The sequence below is a fragment of the Cavia porcellus genome, unplaced genomic scaffold (assembly GCF_034190915.1).
Source record: "Cavia porcellus strain 051 isolate PalLab524CR breed Dunkin Hartley unplaced genomic scaffold, mCavPor4.1 scaffold_20, whole genome shotgun sequence".
NCBI classification, from domain to species: Eukaryota; Metazoa; Chordata; class Mammalia; order Rodentia; family Caviidae; genus Cavia; species Cavia porcellus.
Window position 1 is genome coordinate 49,227,120 of NW_026947503.1, and position 24,268 is coordinate 49,251,387.

Genomic DNA, 24,268 nt, shown 5'->3' on the forward strand with positions numbered 1-24,268 from the left:
ACTTACAAGTCTATGGAGAAAGTGCATCCCTTTTTTTCACTGCTTATGAGAGTATAAAGTAGCACAGCTAGTTAGGAAAATAGACTGACAATACTTTGGAAAGTTAGATGTAAGAGTTACTCTATAGCCTAGCAGTTTAATCTCTAGATACATATTCAAAAAATGTGAAGACAGGTTCATGCAAAAACTTGTGTACAAATATTAATGGGAGAACTATTCAGTGACTACCAAAGCTAAATAATCCAAATGTCTTATCATCTAATGAATGGAACAACAAAATATGTTATATCTATATCATGGAATATTAAACTTAATGCTTGTGTTGTATGATTGACTTTGCATTTGGAGGGTGACAGTATTTTTTTTTAATTTTATTTAAAGAAAGACTAAAAACAGAAAATAGGTAGAAATAACACATACCTTCAGAGAAAAAATAAACAGTAAGAAATCACTAGTTGATGTTTACATATTGTCGTTTTACAAGTAGTTGTTCAAGATACAAAAATGGAACATGTAAAGTGGGAATTCAAACAGCGAGACTCAACCAGTTCTGTTCAACTGTCCAACAAAAACTTAGTAACATGGTTGTCAGTCCTATACACATAAATGCAGTTATCCATATCTTCATTTTATGTTTAAACAAACTAAAGCAGGATAAAATCATTCTCAACAAAGAATAATGGTATTGCTGAATTTCGCATCATGACACTCCATGATCAGCACTGCGTACTATATTGTCTTTTTTTTTTTAATTTAAAGAAAGACTAAGCAAAACAGAAAATGGGTAGAAATAATACATAATTTCAAAGAAAAAAATAAACAGTAAAAAATCACTAGTTGATGATTACAGATTGTCTTCTTACACATAGTTATTCAAGATACTAAAGTGGAGCTTATAGAGATTCAAACAGTGAGATTGCAACCAGTTCTGTTCCACTATCCAACAAAAACTTAGAAATATGGTTATCAATCCTACACACTTAAACATACATGCAGTTATCCATCTCTTCAATTATGGTGAGATTGAATAAACCCAAGCAGGCTAATATCACTCTGAACAAAGAAAAATACTATTGCTGGGTGTCACATTATGACACTCCAGGATCAACACTGGGTATTTTAGTGTCTCTTTTTCTTCAAAGTATCTGGTCATTTCATCATGTGTCATGTGATCAGTTCTCATAAACTGTTTATCGATTCTACACATGCATGAATCTTAACATGTATTTCTATCCTTTCTCTATTAGAGGGAGAAACAAAACAAAGCAAGGCAACCAAAACATTCCTATAAACACATGAAACAAACATGTAAGACCGTTGTACAAATCGTTCTACCATAGTTCCTGTTTTGTCTCTTATCTCCAATAGAATTGGCTATATCATCAGACATCGTACAATTGAATATGTCAGTACATAACAATATTAACAAAAGCACAACTTTGTATATAGTGTAGAACTTCAAAAACAGGCAGTTATCAAACCAGAATGTGTTATCATTGAGTCTTGTCATCTTCAGTGTAGTTGCCTATCCTCTCAGAGTTGATACTATCAGTCATAACAGTTTTGATTAAAATTTTATCTGCCTCATTTCTGTTACGCTCTTTTTTGCCATCAGTTGTCTGCTTATCTTCCTCATTCTGTTTTCTGCCCCATTCATTGAGGCCTCTCTGCCACTGTTCCTGGAGTCCAAGTACTTTTCTGTCTTTCTAGAATGCCCTGGAGTATTCTCTGTAGAGTTGGATTGGTGGTTGCAAATTTCCCAAGTTCCTCTTTGTCTTGGAAGCATGTTATTTCTCCATTAATTTCTAGAGATAGTTTAGAAGGGTATATCAATCTGGGATGAGGTTATTTTCTTTCAGAGCTTAGAATATTTCACTCCAGGCTCTTCTTGACTTGATGGTTTGTGTTGAGAAGTCTGCCGTTATTCTAATGGGCCTTCCTCTGTAGGTTATATGTTTCTTGTCTCTAATAGCTTTTAATATTCTATTCTTACATTGAATTTCTGGGATCTTGATTATTATATGACTGGGTATAGCTCTGTTTTGGTTGTAGGTGGCTGGAGTTCTATATGCCTCATATATCAGAATATCATTTCCTTTTCTTATGTTTGGGAAGTTTTCCTTAATTATTTCTGTGAATAACCTTTGTAGTTCCTTTGCTTGTATCACAGCTTCTTCATTTACATTCTTTATTCTCAAGTTATAGATCCTTTTGTCATCTTCTAGCCTTTGTATTACTACTGCTTGTTTCATTGTTATTTTTAAAAAGTTTTCCCTTTCATGCTCTCACATTGCAAAATTGTCCTCCAGTTTGGATAATCTATCCTTAGTTTCTTTCAAGCTGATTTGCCATCTTTCCATAGAGTTTTTAATTTCCTGGTGATCTCTTTGAATCTGCTTCATGTATTCTATATTTTCTTTATATTCTTCATCAAATGGTTCTCTCCTTTGTTTGAGTTCCTCCCTTCTTCCGTCTGTGTCTGCTTGAGGGATGCTTAGCATCTCTTTTATTAATTTTCTTATATCTTGTTTTACTTAGCTAAATATTTCACTTTTGAACTCGTCTGTGAGGTCCCAAATATATCTATGTCCACTGGCGCTGTGTCTGATATTGCATGTTTACTGTTCTCATTCTCCTTTGTATTTACCTGTCCTGGGTCAATGTTCTCAGGTTTGGGGCCTGGGGACTTTTTGTTGTTGTTTCCTTTCCCCATCTTTTTTGCTTCTTCCAGGAGGCCCCAGTTTCTTTCTTTGCTGGTTACAATTCTTCTGAAGCACACTGGCTAGATGACCCTTCACACTGCAGTGTGCTAGTGAGTTGCAGACAGGGTCAGCGTATACTGTCCCCTCCCCTCCAGATCAGTCAAGCTGCTGTGGCCTGCACTACTGTATTACTTTGCGCCGCCTGCCCTCCAGACCAGCCAAACCTCAGAGGCCACACTGGGCCAGTGTGGTTAGTGTGCGTCACCACTGCCAGGACTAGACCTCAGATAACCTATGGGGTCTCAGCCAGGTCACGTGACCCAGGCCTAGCTCACTCTACCAATCCCATTCGGGAAGGGAACAATTGACTGAGGTCACTGCTGCCCCCTTGTACTTGCCAATCCTGCCCGGTCCCAGAATGTCATCCACCGGAGCCCCCCTATATGGAATGGCTCCACTCCCGTCACTCCCCACAGGTTGATGTAGGTTCCCCACCAACTCAGCTCTTCGTTCGGCTTGCTGACCCTTGAACTCAATGTAACTGTGCCTCCAGTGAGTCGAAGTGGTGGGACCTCAGACGGCTTGACAAGTTGTGGTGGGACCCCCCAGCCAGGCACAGTGGACCCCAGCAAATTATGGCATGGGCCAGTTGCAGCGGGACCTCAGATGGTTTGCAAGTCGCTTTAATTTCTTCTTGGGATGAGAGAATTCATCTCCCTCTGTTTGGGACTCCCCACTCTGTCTTAGGTTCAATTCTAAGTTGACTATCTCAGGGAGCTTCTGTAGCCAGCTGTTATCTACCCGCCATCTTTGCTCCTCCTCTGGAGGATGACAGTATTATGCATTGTAGCACCTATGGAGGATTTCCTTCTGTCTTGTTTTGGAATTTCAGTGTTTTGTTCTATTTTACTGTTTTGTTTTATTTCTGTATCTGATAACCTGAGCAACTATGGACAAACAGTATGCCTTATAACAACCATTGTTAAATTCCTATTATCTTGTGTTGAAAGATTATTTTTATTGTTGTTGTTGTTGTTGTTTTCTGGTTTGTTTGCTTGATTTTTTTCCTCTTTAAAAAATACAGTAGTTAAGTATTGATATACTATCACAGAGATGAACCTTGTAAACATGATGACAAATGAAAGGAGTCATACACACAGGCCTTACATTTTGGAAATCTGTTTATAGAAATTGTCTGGAGATGCAAAGTTATAGCGTAAGACTATAACATAGGCCTGGGGAATGACTACTAAAACAAGTGATTTCTCTTTGGGATGATAAAACAAGATTGTATTAATGGCCACACAGTTCTGTGATTGTATTAAAAACCATTGAATAGTAAGCTTTAGTGACTTTTTAGAGTGTTATTTTTATTTTTAAACAAATCTTGGAAGCTATCCATATCAATTCTTCTGTGGTGGCTTGAAACAGTGTTTTGTGTTCTAGGAAGCCATATATCGCACACACACACACTCTTTGGAATTTTTACAAGTCTCCAGATGATCGTTGTGAATATACAGCCTGGGATCAAAACTGTCTTCCTCAGGGTTGCCAGGTCCTCTTGACATATACAAGGGACAGTTCAGGTGTGTTCTCATACTTGGAAGTGGTTAGAGCAGGGTAGCAGCTAAGCTTAACTGGTACTGTGATTGACTGCACACATTATCATTTTTTCCAGAAACTTTGCTGGCATACCACTAGATATGTCTTAGTATTCACATAAAAATGGTAACTACAAATGTGTGTAGTGTTGAAGTTGATGAGTGTGGAAAGGCAGGCCCATACACATTCTTGGAGGATCATTTGGGATATGGTTATTAGTGACTTTTAGGATACTAAAATTATCCTCACAGATTTAAGATATATATATATATATATATATATATATATATATATATATATATATATATATATATATATATATATATATCTGTGTTATCTGTGCCACAAATTTTGTCTTTTCACTTAGCTGATACTCTGGGAAGCACTTGTCAAGTGGCTTCCGATGCAGTAGCTATATTTGATTGATACCATGTCTGTTCTTTCCTCTTCCATCCTACACTTTGTCATAATACATCCTCCATTAAGCTAAAAGCAGTTTCTTCTCTTGTTCCTAGAACTTTGGTTTCTTCAGTTCATATTGATTTCAAGTTATTACCTGTACTTTAATGATTTCCTGTAACCACATCCTTCCTGATCACTTTATAATTTCTTCCTCTTAACTTGGTTGCCAATTAGTTGCTTCTTTTAGTACTCTCCTCCCTCTCTGTTCTCTCCTGTTTGGAACACCCTCCTGCCTTTTTGTGACACTTTTCTATAACAGTTTGATATGACATCACCTCTTCATCTCCTCCCCCACCCATACCCTTTCATATTGAGTCATTTGGATTGTAGCCCTTTGGGACAGGGAAATAGTATCAAAATGCCACATTCTGTTCTTGTTTGCCTGGGAGACAGTGAAGCCATTAGGACCTCATCCACTGAAAATGTTTGAGGATGCTAAGTAAAAAGCATTTAATTATATTCCTCAATTTATAGAATGAAATTCAACTAAAAGAGTAAGAAAAGGAATTTTTTTGAGACTAAGCTACCTTTGCAGAGCAAAGGAAAATTTGTATTTATGAAGAATACTTAGAACAGTCTCTGCAACAGAAACTTTTGAGACCGTAATAGGAGATTTTGTTGGTGCTGTGGATCAGATACATAGTTGCTTTAGTCAGGTAGGTTAACAACTGACATAAAAAAGGAAAATGGTAACGTGTTACCTGCATAATGTCACACCTGCAGCACAATGTGTAATTGTGGTAGGTGGTTTGTTTCACTAGGTATTAATTAAGGAACCAGTACTGCCGACAGCTGTTTTGTCTTCAGCTTGGTCCAAAATGTTCCTGGGAATCAGTATTTAGCTGTTGGCACAGAAAAGAGCACAAAGGATGGCATGTGAGGTGCTTCATGGATGAGGCCAGGACAGAAATGGCATTTCTGCTCACACAACCTGGGCAGAGCTTGGTGATGAGCAAGGCTAACTGCAAGGGCTCTGAGGACTGTGGTCCACCGTGCACCAGGAAAGTGGAGGAAATTCATTCTGTGATAGGGCTCTGCCTAACAGTATTTTTCAGAGTTTAAGTTAGAAGAGAAATGTACTGCTTTTGAGTATTTAAATGACTCTGTCAGTTTCCTTCCTCCATGAAAAGAATTGTAAGGTCAAGTAAACACATAATTAAAATGAAACACTATTAACTGAGGAAGAGCAAGTACAACACTTTCACTTGGTCGACTTTCCTTCTGACATTGGGAAAATGAGATAACCACGACTTTTAGATTTGTAATAGGACCAACATAGAAAGGCATTATTTCATTCGTTGATAGTTTTAGCTAGACATAAAGTTTATGTTCCTAACAGATGAAAACTATAGCAAAATCAGATTCTCATCAGCAATATAAAGCTATGTATTAATGTGTTAACCATGGGGCTGTTTAATGTGTCTCTGTCCTGGGCGGCTCAGAGCCACTGGTGGTATATGCAGGACTGTCCCATCAGGAGGCATGGGACAGTCCCATTGTGTGGTACAAGTCACCTGCCAGGACAGTGATGTGTGTACCACCAGTGGTTCAAGCCAGCTAGACCGTTTGTTAGTTATGCAGAGTCTGGTATTTAGGGAATTGAAAGTGTGAAAAACAAGCACCTTCTGTGTGATACAGCTCCAAGTGGTTAACTGAGCCTGTTACTCTAGTGTGAACTGTAACACCAAGAACAAAGTAATACAAATGCACAGAATAAAAAACTTTAATTTACTGCTGACGCAATCGTGACAATCTGCAGAATTATCCAAACTCACATATAACTGCCTTTTCTGTTCTCTGTTCTGTTAACTGTCGTTGTTCTATGTGACATGAGAAAGCAGAAACAACAAAATAAAATAACATAGATTTGTATCTCTTACTCCCTAGATTTACTCCATCATTAGGAGAGAACGTGTCAGCAGCAAGCTAACAGGCTTAATATCACACATATTTAATAATCCAAGTAGCCTTACATGAATTGAATATCCTTCATCTGAAATGCTTGTCACGAGCAGTTTTTCACAGTTCCAGTTTTTTTCTGATTTTGGAATATTTACAAATATATCTTGGGTGGGATCCAAATCTAAAAACAGAATTCACTTACATTTCAGATACACGTTGTACGTATGGCCTGAAAATAATCTTATATGATGTTTTTAGTATACCTGGATTTTTATTGTAAGTCTCACAGGAGGTGAAGTGTGAAATCTTTCCATGTGTGACACCATGTTGACACAAAAATTTTTGGATATTGGGGCATTTCTGATTACAGAATTTTAGATTGGGGATGTTGAATCTGCACTTTGTCTTCATGTTTAAAAATAAAAATGCATTTAATAGAGACTTGAATTCTATGATTTTGTTACATAACTGCTTGAACTGATTCAAAACCATTCTAACTAATTAACATAGAAAGGGCTACAATTATGCTGTAATTTAGATATATTCATCTCTAATGATGGACAAAACTAAAATACTTACAAGCGATATAAAATATATTCATCATTAAGAGATGGGAAATACTGTAAAGATTGTTATATTAGGGTATTTTTAAAAACTAACAAAACCATAAGGCAGTGAGTTGTCTTTGCTTTATTGCTTGGCTGTGAACACTAAAGTTCTCTTCCAACAGCATGTATGGTCCTCGAGTGTTTGTTTCCTAGCTCCTATACACATTACTTGATAAATGACTATGCTAATATTTTTTTTTCTTTTTCTTTTTTGGTACTGATGATGAATTCATGACCTCATATTTGCCAGGCAGGCACTTAGCTGCTGAGCTAAATCCCCGGCTGCTTGGCCAATTTTTAAAACATAAAAATTGTCTTAATAATCAGTTTTAAATAATTTTCTTATAATTTTATTTATATATTAATATACAAACATTAAGAAGCTAGATAAAATTTCTTGTGCTCATAGTTTCAAAATAAATTTATAAATTCAGCACATAGTATAAGCAAAGCTATGAAGTCAGTGTTGCTTAAATGAGTATACTTGGGATTAGGACCAGGATCAGAAAGACATTCATGAAAATGCTTTAGAATTAGATCATGAGGCCCTTAGTATTGAGCCAAAGGTTGAATAGGAAACCTTGAAGGAAAGGGAGCAGAAAAGCCACATACAGTATTTTAAAATGTTTTATCTTTGGCAATATTTTAATTGAAGAATGAAAATCCAGGTGTAAAAGCAAGAGATTAGCTCTGTGAGGGCAGGTACTTGATTCAGTACTGTCTTGGCAATTCCTAGATGATGGTTAGTCATCAATAAGTATGTGTGTTTTATGAATGTATGAGTAATGAGTAGCAGAAGGATATCCAATTAGAGATGTGTAGAAAACAAAGCCTGGAATGGCAGTTCGCAAGTGAAATCATGGATTGTGAAGTAGTCGTAAGGAATTTAAACTCTTCAAAATGTGTAAGATCGCCGTATTGGTCAGCTATCCCAGAACAAAATACTTTGTACTTACAATTTAAAGGAGAGGTTTATTTTGGCTCACAGTTTCAGAGGTTTCACTCTGTGACTGGCTGCTTCCAAGGTAGAAATGGTGGGTGGAAGGATGAGATGGAGGAAGATGGTTTAACTCAAGCATCCCAAAGGGAGAGAGCAATGGAGAAGCCAGAGAGGCAGGGGGCAGAGAACAGTGCCCAGATCACATCCATCTGCTCCGACCAGGCATATCCAAAAGCATGCTTTCCTGATCTGCTAGGCTGCTTTTAAGCCAATCAAGTTGATAACCAAGAGCAACCATGACAAATGTAAAGGAGAGAGCTAGTGAAGGTGGAACCTTAACCATTACAGTGCTGGCTGATGTAAAGGGGAAGCACCACGAGAAGCAGAAAGATGACTCGAGAATGTGTTGGCCTAGAAGCAAAAGGACAGGAAGGAGTTTCCATTTGTGCATATCCCACTTATAAATACTTACTGTGGATTTTTAAATTTAATCTCTTTTTTTCAAAGCAGATTTACTTCATTATTCTAGTGTTAAAAGCTTAACGCATTTGTAAGATTAAATGTTGACCGGATCAAAGCAAAACCAGGGAAATAAAATATGTCCTAGAAGCACATGGAAAAATTTTAAGATAGCATATTGTTTTGAAATTTAACACCACATTCTTTCATAATTCTTTTTATTACATCACTAGCTAAATATATAAATTTTAATATGTTATACATAGTAGTTAAGCAACAGGATAATTATATCACCAAAAGTTGTTTACTTTATGAATTTATTTAATGTAGTATCTCATCAGTGGTCTACCCTAGGATACTTTAAGTGATTATATTAAGTTTTATTTCCAGATATTTTTATGAAACTTTATTTTGCCTAAAGCAGGCACACAGTTCAGCCATTTAAAAAATTGAAAAAGACATACACTCAAAAATAGGCATTGGTTTCTTATTACTTTATGGCTGTGAGTATCATTCTGAATCCTCTTGCCAGAGTGTTTACTACACCAGCAAGATGTAGGATTTAACATTAAATTTTCATTTTGATTAACTTGACTGCAGTTGTTTCTTGGCTCCCTGTTTAGAGCTCACTGTGGAATAAAATTAAAACAGTTTTTATGATATAACAATTTAGTTGCAGAAAATGACATTTTTCTTTTTTCCCTGACTGGCAGTATATTCTACCCTGGAGTATCTTCCATATGCTTCATGGCTCTGGTTTTTCCCTGCTCTTATCCATCTTTTCTAATACCAGCAGATTAATTTTTCTAGAACAGAGTTTTGGTCATTCCCTTTATCCCCGCATGGCTCCCCATTGCCTCCTTTTTGTCTAAGCCCAGATCATTCATCAGGGCAGGAGTAACCCAAATGCAGTATTTCCCTTTATCATTTTTCCTGTGTTCCCTGCTGTGAAGTCCCTATCCACGCACTAGAAGTCTTTCTTGCATAGTGTGGGTCTTGCCCTGCCATCCATCTAACTGCATCTGAGCACAGACTTTTTGAATGCTGGAACCAAGTCTCCTTTTTTGTTTTGGCCCACTCCCCCGTTGCCTGCTCATAGAAGGTACTCAATAAATGTTTGTTAGATAATCAAATACATATGTTAAAAATTAGAAACATGCAGATTTCCTTCTTCTCATGCATTCGTGCTCCTCTCACCCTTTGCTTTGCTTTTCCCACAGCACCTCGCACCTTCTAATTCATAATGCATTTACCTATCTTTGGGCTCGTATTGGGGTCTCCCCGCTACTGGATGCCAAGTATGTTGTTTTGTTCTTTGCAGTGTCCTTAGTGCTCAGAACTGGTTGTTGAGTGAATGAGTGAAACTTGAAACTAAAAGTCAGCTTCTCTGTGTTCTTGGGTTATTATTACTGGTTTTCGAGGTAAAATACAGTGTGATAGGAAGATTAGAGAGAGATGTAGGGAGATCCTTAAGTCAGTTTCTGTCACTCTGAACAAGTTTCCTGACTGTTCTGAAGGTCATTTCCGAACCTGTTAAACGATAACATGCCCTAACTCACAAGTGTGTATGTAAGGGTTAAGTTTTAGGGAAAATGCATACAATAGAGTTAATAACTGATAACCCTGATCACTCCTAAAATGCCAGACTTGCTGCTCTGCCTTTTCAGCTCCTTATCACTGATTTCATAACCATCCTGTGACACAGAGGTATTGTGGTTACTCCATCCTACAGGGGAAAAGAAAGGTCCTGCCCGAGACTGCACAGTGCTGGATGGCAGGACATCCCCCCCTCCAGCGCCAGAGCTTGAGATCCTCTGCCTGCTGTGTGCGCTCTTCCTGGGGGGTGGGGAGGCCTCAGCAGAGGGCTGTGTGATTTCTTCTAGACCTTTCCTTTCTGGAGTAACATGCTGAGGGATACAAAGGGCTCCCAAGTACCAGTGGCCCCCAGGAGAGGTCTCCATGCAAAATCTTGAAGGGCAGAGTTTCTGCTTTGGAAACTTCCCCCTTCTAAATTAGATCCCTATTCCCCCAACTCTGCCATTAAATGTGTCCCTACCTCCCTGTCAGTTTGTCCACTCTAGCCCCCACTCCCTACTCCACCAAAATAAAGCTTTTAATTCTTTATATTTTTACCACAAAGATAAAATATTCCTGCGTTAAGACTTTTAAAGTTCATTGCGTTAGTGGTTTGGAAACAAATTGGATGGTTTATGGTTGGGATAGCAAAGTTGATTGCCTTTTCTATTGCCTTTTCTATTGATTGAAAAAGTCCTAAATCTTTTAATTTCAGAGAGATTTATAAATGTCATTTTAAAACACAGTTACATCACTAATAACTTTTAATTATGATAATAAAGTTAGCATCACAAATAAGGAAGGGTGTTTTCTGTATATAGGATAATTTGTTTTCAGATTTTTATTGAGCATTTAAAATGGCTAACAGAATTAATGGGATGGATTACATCAGCATCTGAAAAACATTTATGTTTAAGGGAATGGATTTGTCTTTTAAAATAGTTTATCATTGGTTCAAAGATTATGAAGGTATTTTAGAAAATATTAAAATGAAAAATAATTTTGTTTGTATGCTATAAAGTTACATTATGCTTAATTGATTGGGAGGTTTTATAGGAGGCCAGAGAAACTGGCAAACAAATTGAAAAGCAAATATAGGCATTTAATATCAAGTACTCTTTCAACAGAGACATAAGTTTACCATTAATTTTTGATAGCTTTATTTTAGTGATTAAGAGTATAAACTTTAGAACCAGTCTGGCCTAGATTTGAATCCCCATCTGTGGGTTTACATATGTTACCTAATATTCTCAACCTTTATTTTTCTCAGTTGTAAAAAAGAAGCAATATTTACTTCATAAAGTTATCTTATTATATGAAATAATATAGACAATGCATCTAAACTGTTCTAATGTATTATAGACACTAAAATATCGTAACTGAAATTAATAATTTAGGTATAATGAAGTGTTCAAATAATACTGCTTTGCCAAATAAGTGGGAAACATTTTTATGGAACTCTGTACAGATATTCCTTGTTTAATGACTGAGTTTATGCCTAAGACTTGGTCTCTAAATGAAGAATTGTATACAGTATGTACATTGCAGTATTCACAACAAAATTATTCAGGTTAAAAGAAATTCCAACTTAAGATTTTGGTTTTACTTGCATAACTCTTATAGCACTACTGTAATATGTAACAATATAAAACTGTAGTACAGTACTGAAGAGTACAATCAGTAAAAATTATAATCAGTATTATAGTACCTTATAAACAAGGTGTACTAAATCAAAAAAACACTGAAGTTCTACCAACAAGATATACAGAACCATATAAAAAACATAATGAGTCTTAAGTCAAAACAGTGCGCCTTGGTGGTAAGTCTGAACAGTTGTTAAACAGGTAGGTTGTTAAATAAGGAATACCTGTATACAGCTTTTAGCTAGAAATGGAATATTTTCATTTTTTCACTAACTCAGAGGTGAATTTTATTTATCTAATCTCGGGATAAATTGTCAACTTCTATACTAGTGAAATTATAACTAAGGAAATGTGAATCCTAAGTTTCATTAATAAAATTGTATTTTTCAGGAGAATGCATAGAAGGATTGCGGGAAAATGATTACCTTCTGATTCATTCATGTCGTCAGTGGACCACCATCACTGCCCACAGTCTGGAAGAGGGCCACTATGTCATTGGGCCAAAGATCGAGATCCCGGTACATTACGCAGGTAAAATTCCTCTCAGGTGGCAAGATGAGGAGAGAAAAGGGCACTTGAATTTTTCCTTCACGTGGGAAAACAGGAATTGTCTATAAACTAGGCCAGTGGCGGCAAACCTAAGGCACACGTGCCACACTGGGCTGTATCATTGAAAGCTTAAAGTTTCACCATTGAACGAGACAGTGTAGTAGTTTAGAAAGGGAAGAATCAGACACTCATGTAGTTATGATATCAGTGAAATCTCAGATTCATTTTGTCATCAATGTTTTTAATTAATGCAGCTGGGTATTTATAAAATGAAAGTTTAAAAGGCAAAGGCCTTCTATGTAATCTTAGAATTAAAATCACCTTTGAGCTTCGCATACTCGTGTCCTGAGTCACCCTGTGTACAGCTTCATCGGTGCTTTTGTGAATGGCTGTTGTGTAATGATTTCATCAGGTGCTGTTGCACAATCAGGCATTGTGATTTGGTTTTAGAAGTACTGGCTTGAAATTCATAGGTTTGTGGAACATGTTCCTCTTCTCACATAGGCTTAAAGAACACTGCGCAATACCCCCACTGTTCTAGTTAAGTGAACATCACTGCCCTCTCCCCTCAACAGTGCCATTTACAGTTTTTATTACGCACATTCTGTGACCAGCACTGAATGTGGGGTGTACTGTGTATAGTAGATTGAATGAACTTTCAGTAGTAGGAGCTTACAAATAGGCAGTTTAAAAAAAAAAGCCTTAATGTTAGCCTACTTTCTTTGGGTGCTTATGGTTCACTGTATAAAGATCTTAACTTTTTCTTCCATTGTTCAGTTTTCTAAAAGCCAGATCGCAAGGTATTTTAATCAATGAGCTGTTTGTTATATAGCTGTAGACTACCATGCTGTTTTTGATTGACCCTCTCTAACACACACCAAGTTGTCTCTTCAAGATAAGGACCTGCTGTACTCCCACAGTCTGGAACAGTAGCATGTGGTATTTGTTTAGTAAGTGTTTAATGAGTGAATGACGCTTTGGTAGCCTTTCTGATTCATAGGAGCCTTTAATTCCTGATCTGATCCATGGATCACTCAGCTTCTCAAAACTTTTCTTATTCAAAAAATAGAGAATTTTTCTGTCCTAAAACGTTGTTCCTTAGAATTATATTTCCTAACATTCTGAGTAGCCTTCGTGGAAACAGGACGCACTAAGCTGTAGAAGAGCTTGGGGGCGGCAGGGTGAGGAGCCAGGCAAAGGAGGGCAGTCCTCACAGGGGCAGAGAACGGGACAGGCTGCTCGGTCTCTTCTCTGTGGTCTGCAGCAGGTGAGAGCTGCATTGCTTTTCACAGTCTGACTCTAGTTTCTGCCTTTGTGGAAAACTGAAAAGAAGGGTAAATTGCTACATTGCTTCTTCACATAAACAATTTTAGCTAATCTGCTCTGTCCTTCTATTACTAGGATAGGTTTTAGTCTTACCTCACAAAACCACTATGAACAGCTCTGTGAAATCAGTTTCCCCAGAGGAACATTTTTGTTTGGTCATTTCCTCAAGTCTCTTTAGAGACCCTCTACTGCCACTGGGCTCTTTGCCTATAAAAGGACCTAAATAAAATTAGGGTCCCCAGATTTCTAACTTTCTACTCTGAGGAGAAAACCTCCCAGTCCAGCAGGATTAGTCACCTCACGGTTTCCTGAGTATACTGACCACTCTTCTGTTAATACCATCGCCTCCCTGAAATGGCCTTCCCCACCCCACCCCATGCTACTTCTCAGAATCTGTAGTTGGATCAGAAGGGTACAAAGGTCCACTGCTGCCCTAGTAGAGAATGCCCCATTGTCTCCTGTTGTACTTACTGGGGGTCACATTTATTTGACACATATCATTATACTTTATTCATTTACCTCTTCCTGTGCACACATGTATCTTCCATTACTGAACAGTTTTACTATACACTTCTTAACAAACTAGGCCAGTTCAAAAAAACACTGTGCATCCTTTGTATATACTTCTTTTATGTGTATGGATACTCTGTAGGGACCTCCAACTTGGCTGTGCATTGGAATAACCTAAGAAATTTTAACAAGTTGATTGCTGGATCCTGGCTCCAGAAGTTTTAGTTTAATTGGCCTGAAGTGTGGAGGTGGGCATCAGAATTTTTAAATCTTACTCGTGCTTAAAAATGTAACCAAGACTGGGTATGGGTAAGAAGACAAATGTTTGTTAATGTGTTAGTATTTTTCATTTTTGTAGTAATAGCCCTCCAGCTTCCACTGTAAAGAAAGATAAGTCATTTTCTGAAGCTTAGGCTTTATTTGAAAGGAAGATGATACTATACTTAACTGGGAAACCAGGCTTCAGGTTACAAATGATGATATACACTGTACTATTTTTAAATGAAATTGATGTGCCAAGACTAAAATGAATATAGACACTGAAAAATCAAATCACTTTACAGTAAAAAAGAGAAAACAAATTAAAGAAAGAAAAACTTGAAATAGGGCCAGATGACTTATAACATCATTTGCCATTAGGCAAAATAAAATGCATAGTTGTCATGTATGTCATTCTAAATTTTCTGAGCTGTCTTCCATCATTTCTTCAGCAAGAACCTTAGGTAGAAATTTTCAAATATAAATAGATATTGTGGATCATTTTATTTTGGGGCCTCACTCCTTAAGATAGCACCAACAAACTTGCTTTACAAAGAAAAAAATTAGTGATTTTCTAGTTTTTAAAGAATGTAATAGGCTAACAGATAAATCAGAGAGCCACGTCTTACGATCCTATTGTAAGATTGAGACTTGTGTATTGATACCATCAGTGTAGAGTGTGCTTATGTTTTTGTCGTTTGGGGTTTTTTGAGAGCCGGTCTCACAGTATTGCTCAGGGTGGTCTTGAAATCCTGGGCTCAGTTCTCCTGCGTGATCTCCTAAGTGTAGGGACTATTGAGCCAGCTTTATCGTGGCGTATGTTTTGTTTCATACTTACGAGTTTTCAGTTCTTGGACTAAAGGAAGGACAAAGTATAGCGGAGAGACCAAAAATGTCATTTTACGTCTCTAGTTTATTTGTGCTCTTATTTTAATTAGTAAAGGAAAACCTTTATTGAAGATATATTACTGACTTGTCAGCATTTCATCTAGATTAATTGTCCATTCTTTGAAAAAAATTAACAAATAGGTAAGTCAGTTAACATAGTAGTAGTAGAACCCACTACTTTTATAAAAAAAAAAAAAAAAAAAAAAAAAAAAACTTAGTTGAATTCCTGGTTCAGTCATTCACTGTCTCTGTTATGTCTCTGTTATTTGGGCAAGTCACTAAATTCCTCTAAATCATACTTTCCTCATGTGAAAAAAGGAGCTAGTTATAGTACCTTTCTCCTAAGGTACCCAGGAATGTCAGAAGTAATGCAACTATAACAACTTTAGGAATACTTAGCACTTACTAAGCACTCCCCAGATGTTAATTCATGGTGATAATCCTGATGATGTTACTTACAGAGTGTTTTTAAGGATTTAATTTTTTTTATCTTGCACTGTTAATTTCATACAAAGAATTCATACATGAATTCTTTTTCTACTTGTTGAACATTGACACTCTACAGAATTATTTTGGCTACTGTTTTTTTTTTTGCTGGTTTGTTTTTGAGGGGAGGGGTTTAAGCTTTGTATTTTGAGAATGTAACAGTATACTCCATAATTTAATCCAGTTTTGCCCATTTTTAGTATCTTTTGCCATGTTTGATTTTATGCGCCCCCCAAGTACACGCAGATAAACACGCATTTTACTTTAGATTATTTGACAGTACACAACATCCCGTGATACTTCCCTTGGTATCTGCTAAGAACAAGGATATCCTCTTATATAACCAGAACGCTGCGAGCAAATCCAGGACACTCAATACTTTAATCTACAGTCCGTGTTCCCCTGTTGTCAGCTGTGCCAATATGTCCTTATTGCACATTTTCCCTTCAGGACAGCGTCCAGTCCAGGGCCACTTCCTGTGTTCCATTGTCCTGTCTCTTTTGCCTGCTTTTTTTCTGGGGCAGCTCTGCATAGTCTTTAGGTTTTACGATATAGGTATTTTTAAAGAATACAGCAGGTGCCTTTACAGAGTGGCTCTCAATTTGGGTTCCCTGCTCCATGTGATTAGGTTCTGGCTATGCATTTGGGTCCGGGTTGCTGTGTATGTGACGTTGTGTCCTTCTCAGGAGTCACATTGCAAGTGAGGGAGGTCCACTTGCTCCTTACTGATGATGACAGCTTTGATCATTTGCTTAAATTGTCTGATTTCTTTGTTGTGTAATCACTGTTACTAGGATAGTTGGCAAAGGATACTTCTGTCATGTTCCTCTAGATTTTCCTGCCCTTCCAGTCCGCCTTGATCAAGCGTTATCAGTGACTTCCATCCATTTTTTTATTGTGAAGATGGCAAAACAGTGCTTTTCTACTTTAACTCATGTGATCTTTGTTCTGCTGTAAGGAAGAGCCCTCACTTCTCCATTTATTTACTTACGTGTTGTGATTAGCATGGCTTTTGGGATCTAATGTCATTCGGGGAATTTATAATGTATGTTAAATGTCCTTATTTGTGCTAGTGCTCAAATTTGGCCATTTGGGCACAAGTTGGCACCTGTATCTTAGTGACTTGCCCCCTTCATTTTTTCAAGTCTTGTCTTTGTTTTCTGGCTGGGTAGCAGGAAATCTTCTTAAGCAGAGCTTCCACACTATCCTGTTTCAGGCAGTTCTTGTCACTTTGTGGTCTTTAGAGATGGAAACTCTTGGAGTTGAGCAGTGCACAGCTTGGGCAACCACCTAGATCCGTTGGATTCATACATATCCTATAAAGTCAGACTTAGCAATTTTAAGAAACTACAACTCAGAGAACCTTTCCATCATCTGTACCAGATTATCATGAAATCCCTCATGTGAGAAACAGTAACTTCATAAAACTTTGCTAAAAGCTAAATGCCACTTAAAGTTTGTATCAGAACTATACTCTGAAATAAGAAACTCTTTACTCTGAATTCTAAAATTACCCAAAATGCTTTGGACAAATAAAAACTTTTCTTATTTCTGGCAAAATGAGCCTTACTTTGGGGAATAAAAATTTTCTTGGTGTAACAGTCAGTCCAAGCAAGAGGATGTGATCCGTGAGCATTCTGTTTTGCTAACAGTGGATAAACTGCTCTGAGAAGTGAGCTTAGTGATGAGGAGGGTGCCACTTTGTACCAGTTTTTTCAAAGGGCACCGCAGATAAACTTTATCTCTACCTGCTGACTTCTCCTTGATAGCAGAAGGGTGGAGACTTCCTAAGAAGTGCACAGCACAGAGCTCAAAGTGTTTGTGTTCTGCACACTCCGAATGTCTAACTTCAGAATTGCTTAGAATTCCATCAGACTCTGATAATTCATCTTGAATGCCTACCTTGCCTTCTCTTTTACCTGACTTACTGAACAACAAAAAAATTTCTATTTGAAAAAAATCTTTGAACCATAATTCTAGCAATAAGTGCTCCTAAAGATGAATGAGTTTCATTTTATAGTTTATGTAATTATCAAATTCATTTTGTCTCTGCAACTCAGAGTAGTCAAGTCAAGCAAACCCAAATTATTACCATGAAAATGTGTCTCATTTCTGTGACACCCCTCCCATCCTCTTAAACCTCTGTGTATTGAGATTTGACATTTAAGTCTGATTTAAACTACAAAGGCCTAGATACTTCATAATCTCTTCATAGGTAGTTTTTGTCCCCCTAAACTGTCTCTGTACAAACAGAGATTTACCCAGAAAAATATGAAGAAGCCCTGAGGTCTAACTTGTGTAAACTATACCAGAGCATTATGAGTCCAAATAAATGATTCTTCCCTCGTGGAAACCAACAAAGAAAATGTGATAAAGACACAGCTTTGAGATATAAGTAGATAAGAAGTTTGCAAAGTAAGGGAGTTCTGAGCAGGTTTATGAAAATTTAAATCAGTCAATGGAATGCTTACTGTCACCATGGAGGAGCAGATTGCTCCTTGCACATAAGCATCTGACATAAACTCCAGCCGTGTTTGGCTTCTATTTTTAAAATCTCATCTTCCTGCAAATCCAGCAAATCTAGCAAGCTGAAATGATCTCAGTACTTTCCCCGACAAGCTGCACAAGGTACAGAAATAAATGACGCTCTCACCCACGGTTGGTGAGAACTGCTGATGCAGTCTTGAGGGTCCTTACTCAGCAAACACCTGGATTTATATCACAGTGTCTGTTGTTTAAAATCTAGGATATACAGTGTCTGTCTCACTGGGAAAACTATGGTAACATGGTACTCGCATCACCTTGCATTGTAATTACTGAACAAAAGTAAATGTTGAAACAAGCTAATTTTATTCTCCTGAGTTGCAGGTTTAATTAGCATGAATCATCAGTTTACAAACACCACTGGTGTTAACAGCATTTTGTGTACTTTCTCTGTTATACGGGATAAAGGTTCTGTGATAAACTGGGCAGTAACCGAACCTTAAAAGACAGAAATCCAAAGAACCAGTGTGGTACGCCAAGGAACATTTATCCCAGCTAGTTTTGCTACTAATAAATAGGAGATATCTTAGAAGCAACCATTTTTCATGACTGAATCTTTAGGTCACAGGTATCAATAATTTAGACGTGGTTAATGCTTATTATTTAGTAGGCACATTATTCACTCAGCCTTTTACTTACTTTCTTTACATAACTTTCATAATCCAAGAGGTTTGTTGTGTTGTTATCTGCCCTTCAAAGAAATGCAAATTGAGGTTCCAGGATATAAAGCACTTTCATAAGACTATTACACAGCCTCTTAAGTTTGATTTGAACCTAGGCTGTGTGGCTGAGGAACCTGCTTTCCTCGCTGAGAACCCTTTAAGGCCCTAGAATGTGGCACTTTCTGTGTGGAAGGCATCTGCTCATCCTAGAGAAGAGACAGTGGTTACAATTAGCCAACACACTGCTCAGAGGGATTGTTTGCTTTATGTTTACACATAGCTGGATTTTGACTGAAGGGAAAATGAAGTAACTGTAGGTTTTGAGTTTTTCAGTTGTACAAGTCTGCATGCAGATAACATTCCCATCTCTGAGTAATTTACCAGGAAGAAGCCAAAGACAAGGGCCCCTGGGTAGGTACAGACTACTTATCTGTTGGACCTGAGGTCATAGCAAAGGCTAGAGCTATGACCTCACTGTCACATGGACACAGACAAGTGGTGACCTTCAATCAGGCAGTCTCAATGAAGGAAACAGGAAAAGCAGACTGGAGGGAGGTGAGAAATGAACGGAGAGTAAGACACCAGGCCAGGATCAACTGTTTCATCTACATTTTTCATGTTAGAGGGACAATTTAACGAAGAAGACAGTGAAACAAAAGGCTTTTTAATATTTTTTTTGTCTTTTTCGTTTTTATAGGTACCAGGGATCGAACTCACGACTGCCTGCTTTCAAGGCAGGCACTTATGCCGCTGAGCTAAATCCCCAGCCCCGCTTTTTAATATTTTATGTTGAAAGAATACTGCAGTCTGAGGAGTTTTCCCAGGCTGAGTGGAATGATTCAGAAGAGAAAAAGAGAAACTAATTAAGCAACATAATAGCCTTGTAATAATCTGATTATCTCTGCCACTTTTTCTTGAAGACATTGGCTATTCCTGCATGGAGAGGTATGATTCCTGTCCTCATAAGGGTCGTGGTTATACTCATAACAAGTGATAAAGGCTGATACAGCCCTGTGAAAATGTGATTGGATTAAAACGGTGTAACTTTCACAAAGGGCAAATAAAGCCCAGCAAAGCTTGCCCAGATTCTACTCAGCATTTCTGTGTGGCATTCCTTCCTCCTCAGTGTAGTGTAGGACCCTTCTACATTGAAGAAGGCCTTATGAACGACCATCACATAAGGCAGAGAATTTCATTAGAACTGGCTCTTACAGAGAAAGACAGCATGAGGGGGGAGACTACAGTAATGTTTCTAGGTTTTATGGCTGGGTGTGAGACAGAGGTTCTCGGATGATCCATCTTTGGAATGAGGAACTCTTCATTTCTGTGGCTTGCCATGGAAGAAAAATGGGATCAGGACAAAGAAGGGCAGGAGAAGGTCAAAAAGTGACTTTGCTCCCAAGACTTCTACTACCTTTCACTTCAGTACTCAGCATGCCCAAGTCCCATACTTTGCAGCATTGTTTTCTGAGTCCTACCATTCTCTTCCTCCCGTTTCTTTACTTACTTAAGTTTTGCAGCTGCTTAACATAGTATTTGTGGTCAAATGGAAGGTAGACACATGATTATGCAGTGTCATACTTTAATTCAAAACAAAGATGAAATTATATCTGCTTTGGCAAGAAGAATGAAGTGTCACCAGTCTTTTAGCTTTGGTATAGCTGATATCACTTCTCATTGTTTAACACTAATAACCCAAGGAAATTTTAATGTAAACAATATTTACAAGGAAATGACAGTAGAGAATTACATTGATTTTGTTAGTCGTGATACTGCTGCTATGGTTATGAGGAAAATACTCATTTTTGGAGATATACTAAATTCACTCAAGGGTGAAATATTTATAATTGATAAAATAACAGATAAAAATAGACGGATACCTGGTGGACTATTATAAAGTTGTTAAAACCGGATAACAATTGGGTGTTCATTTCCCTAACTTTGTGTATGTTTGAAAACTCCCGAATAAAAAGAAAAAAGTTAACTCAGTTGCGTGGCAGCAGATGGCAAAGTCAATTGTGTTGTGGAACTCTTAAGTGGTAATCTTCGCAAAACTACTCTCCTTCTATCTTGCATCCTGTTTTATGGCCTGTCATTTCTCTAGGGTGAGAGTAGTACCTCTATGCACTGGATTGTTTTGTTTCAGTATTACATGTTTGTGGAAGCAGTACAGAGAAAGGTGAACTTGTAAAGCAATGATTTGGGATTGCTCCGAGGAGTGACCGCTTTCCAAGGCCTGCCCCAGTTTCTTAAGGGTTAAAGGTGGGTGAGTATATGTAGAAATAAGAAAGGAAGGAAATTTTTGAAATTTTCTTTTTACAAGCTTCATAGGAGGTATGGCAAGGGGAAATATGAGCAAATACATGAGAAAGTTACTTGTAAGGAACAATATTTACAAGGAAATGACAGTAGAGAATTACATTGATTTTGTATTACACATGACTTCTCATGGTTGTTCAATGAACTGCTTCTAAAATAAGTTTCCTGAAAACTTTAGAGTCTCTCAGTTGCCTTTCTCACATTTCACCTCTTTACTCTTGAAATCTTTGCAAATCATACACTAAATCTACACAACACAAAAATCTGAGATTAAAAAAGATAAAACTCTGGTACAAAACAGGAATGGCATTGGGTTTCAAATACAGGCTGCTGGATTCCATTTCTTTTCTACTTCTGTTTAGGTATAGAATGGGAAGTTGATGTTTGAAAAAGCTAACTTCAGTTCAAGTATAATTTAACCTCTGAGATAATGTGATTCACATCAGGTGGAAAGTTTGAGCAAGCTGCCAGTGACCACACTACACTGTTAATGGGGTATTTATAGTGTAGAGAGGAATGTGCTTGTCTCGCTTCGTAATTTAATTTTCATATTGGATTTGTACCTCTAAGAAGTAGTATGACCTTTGAAAAGGTTCCCTTTTGGCTTTCAGGAATTGCTTGGAGCTTTTCCTCTTTGTAGAAAACAGATTTAATCATGCATTCCAAAACTGATTTTGATGCCTATAAAACTTTCTGAAGTCACTTCCACTCCATTTCTGAGGATTAGAACTACTTGCCTTATGACTCATTAGCCAGAGAACTCAGGTGCTGGCTTTCAGTTAATTTGTGACCCATTTGAGTGGTTGTTTAGTGTACTCTAACAGAAAAACAACACAGCTAGCATACTGTACAAACTTCCTGCCATTTGAGGCTGAAGGACAGGTGATCCAGACACTTCCATGTTGATTTTTAGGAAGGTGTGCATTACCCAGTGCCTTCAGCTTGTTTGAACTGGTTTACAGAACACGTGGGGTTTGTCCCTCAGAGCTTATTAAGCCAGTGAGTAGAAGACAAGCAAAGTGTAAGCAAGAGCTCTTACTTTCTAGATGTTAAAAATGGCTGTAGGCAAATGAAATGCAGTGGGCACGTAGCGATCTGAAGTATTTCCGTTCTCCACTGTGCTTTTGCATTCTGTGTTAGTGCTCAGGGGTGGCTGTGTTGTTTCTTAGTTGCAGCCTTTCTCAGTTTATGGAACCAGACACCTTGTGTGTGAGTACCAGTGCCCTGTCCCCCGCAGGCCCATTCCTCTAACCCCCAGAGTCACTGTGTGCCAAGTCTTGTTTTATTTCGGCATCCCTGAACAAGCGGTTCCTCTACTTCAACAGATCCTGCTTTTTCCTGCTATTGGTTTTTGATGTGATCATTAGAGTATGCTTTTGCCCATACAGCTCTGTTGCTTTTCTAACTGGCATGGACTTCCCAGAGGTGCTCTTTGGGTAGACAGCACCTGTGGTTTAATGCGGGGGCCTGCAGTCCATTAGATCCCCTTCAGGCACCTGCCAGCCCACACTCTTCCTGCTCCCCTAGGCTAGGCCCTGTCTCAGCTCCCATGGGAGGTCTCACCTAGCAGTCCCTCTCCAGCTGTGGAATCCTACCCCAAGTATGACTTTTCTCAAAAAGTTTTTCTCAGCTTTCCATGCCATGTAGAAGCAGCCTTCCTTCTTTCCTTCTCCAAATCCCTGAACTGTCTGTGCCCAGGAGAAGTTGCCTGGCTCTTGGTCTTCCCATTCCTGCAGGATTCTTGAGGGAAGCCTAGGTAGGTTCATCATGTCAGCATCCAGCACAGGCTTGAGAAAGTCTAGGGCTAAATAATTCCAGCCCAATTGAAATTGATTTGTCTTTAAAGGACAGATATTTCTTAATAGGTTTCCTAAGATGCCTGGGACCGGCCAAGAAAACAAATCTGGTGTCTTCTGCCCTGAAAAAGGAAAGATGCAGATCCATACCTGACCCTGTTGGGCAGGGTGACTGGGAGCACACCCCTAGGGGCACAGGCCAAGTGCTGCCCAGGAACTGTGCAGGAGGAGCAGTGGCTTTCATGAGGACCTGTACAAATAAGAGTAGAAAAGGCATCCCAGACAGTAACAGCTCCAAAGAGGCGCTGGAGTATAAACAACAGTGAAATCAAGTCAATGGCTTGTGGGATAGATCTAGAAGAAATAAGGCCAGAGATCTGGCTTGGAGCACAGACAATATGAGACCCATGGTCTCTGTGCCCTGGAGGGTCTGCCACAGAATCTGTGTTTTAAAGAGATTGCAGAGCAGGATGCAGACATAGTGGGAAGCTGCAGGTGGGAAAACCGGTTAGAAAGCTGATGAAATAGACCTGATGGAAGATAATGAAGACCTGAACTAAGCTGACTGGAAAGATGTATGATGAGATAAAAGTTGATGTCTAGATACAAGGAATAAGCAAACAGAGAAATGTAAACCTAAGCATGTTTTAACTTCTTTGTCCAGTTATTAAAGAAACAGATCTTTTCCCCCATTTCCTTGCTTCCCTTTTTCTTCCCTCCCCTACCCCCCTTCCCTTTCTCTTTTTCTCCCTTTTCTCCTCCTTCCCGGCCATAGGACACTTGCTTGTGTATGTTTTCCCTGGTGGTTTTATTTCTAACATTAACTTTGTTGCAAAAACACATTTTTCTCTTAAAATACATTTTGTCAACAAAATAAAATCTTTCAAATTCTCCAAATAGTGGGGTAAGACGGAAAGATTTTTTTGAAAGCCCTTTGTGGATGATCTTGGGACACACAGGGCCGCCTTCTAGGAGTTTCTTGTCATCTCAGATGCAAGACTCTAAGCTGAAAAGGATGCTCTTATATGTTACATATT

The 24,268-nt window shown here is 38.2% G+C and overlaps 1 protein-coding gene across 3 annotated transcripts in view; it reads left to right on the plus strand.

Moving 5' to 3' along the window:
* Positions 1 to 24,268, plus strand: part of Garem1 (GRB2 associated regulator of MAPK1 subtype 1) — a 191,776-nt gene that overhangs the window by 60,161 nt on the left and 107,347 nt on the right. For 2 of the 3 annotated variants that reach the window (XM_063231788.1, XM_063231789.1), the window contains exon 2: positions 12,284 to 12,424. In XM_063231788.1, coding sequence (XP_063087858.1) covers positions 12,284 to 12,424 — 141 coding nt within the window. Of the gene's footprint in view, positions 1 to 12,283; positions 12,425 to 19,813; positions 20,062 to 24,268 lie in introns of those variants that run through there. The other variant, XM_063231790.1, reaches the window with a different exon arrangement.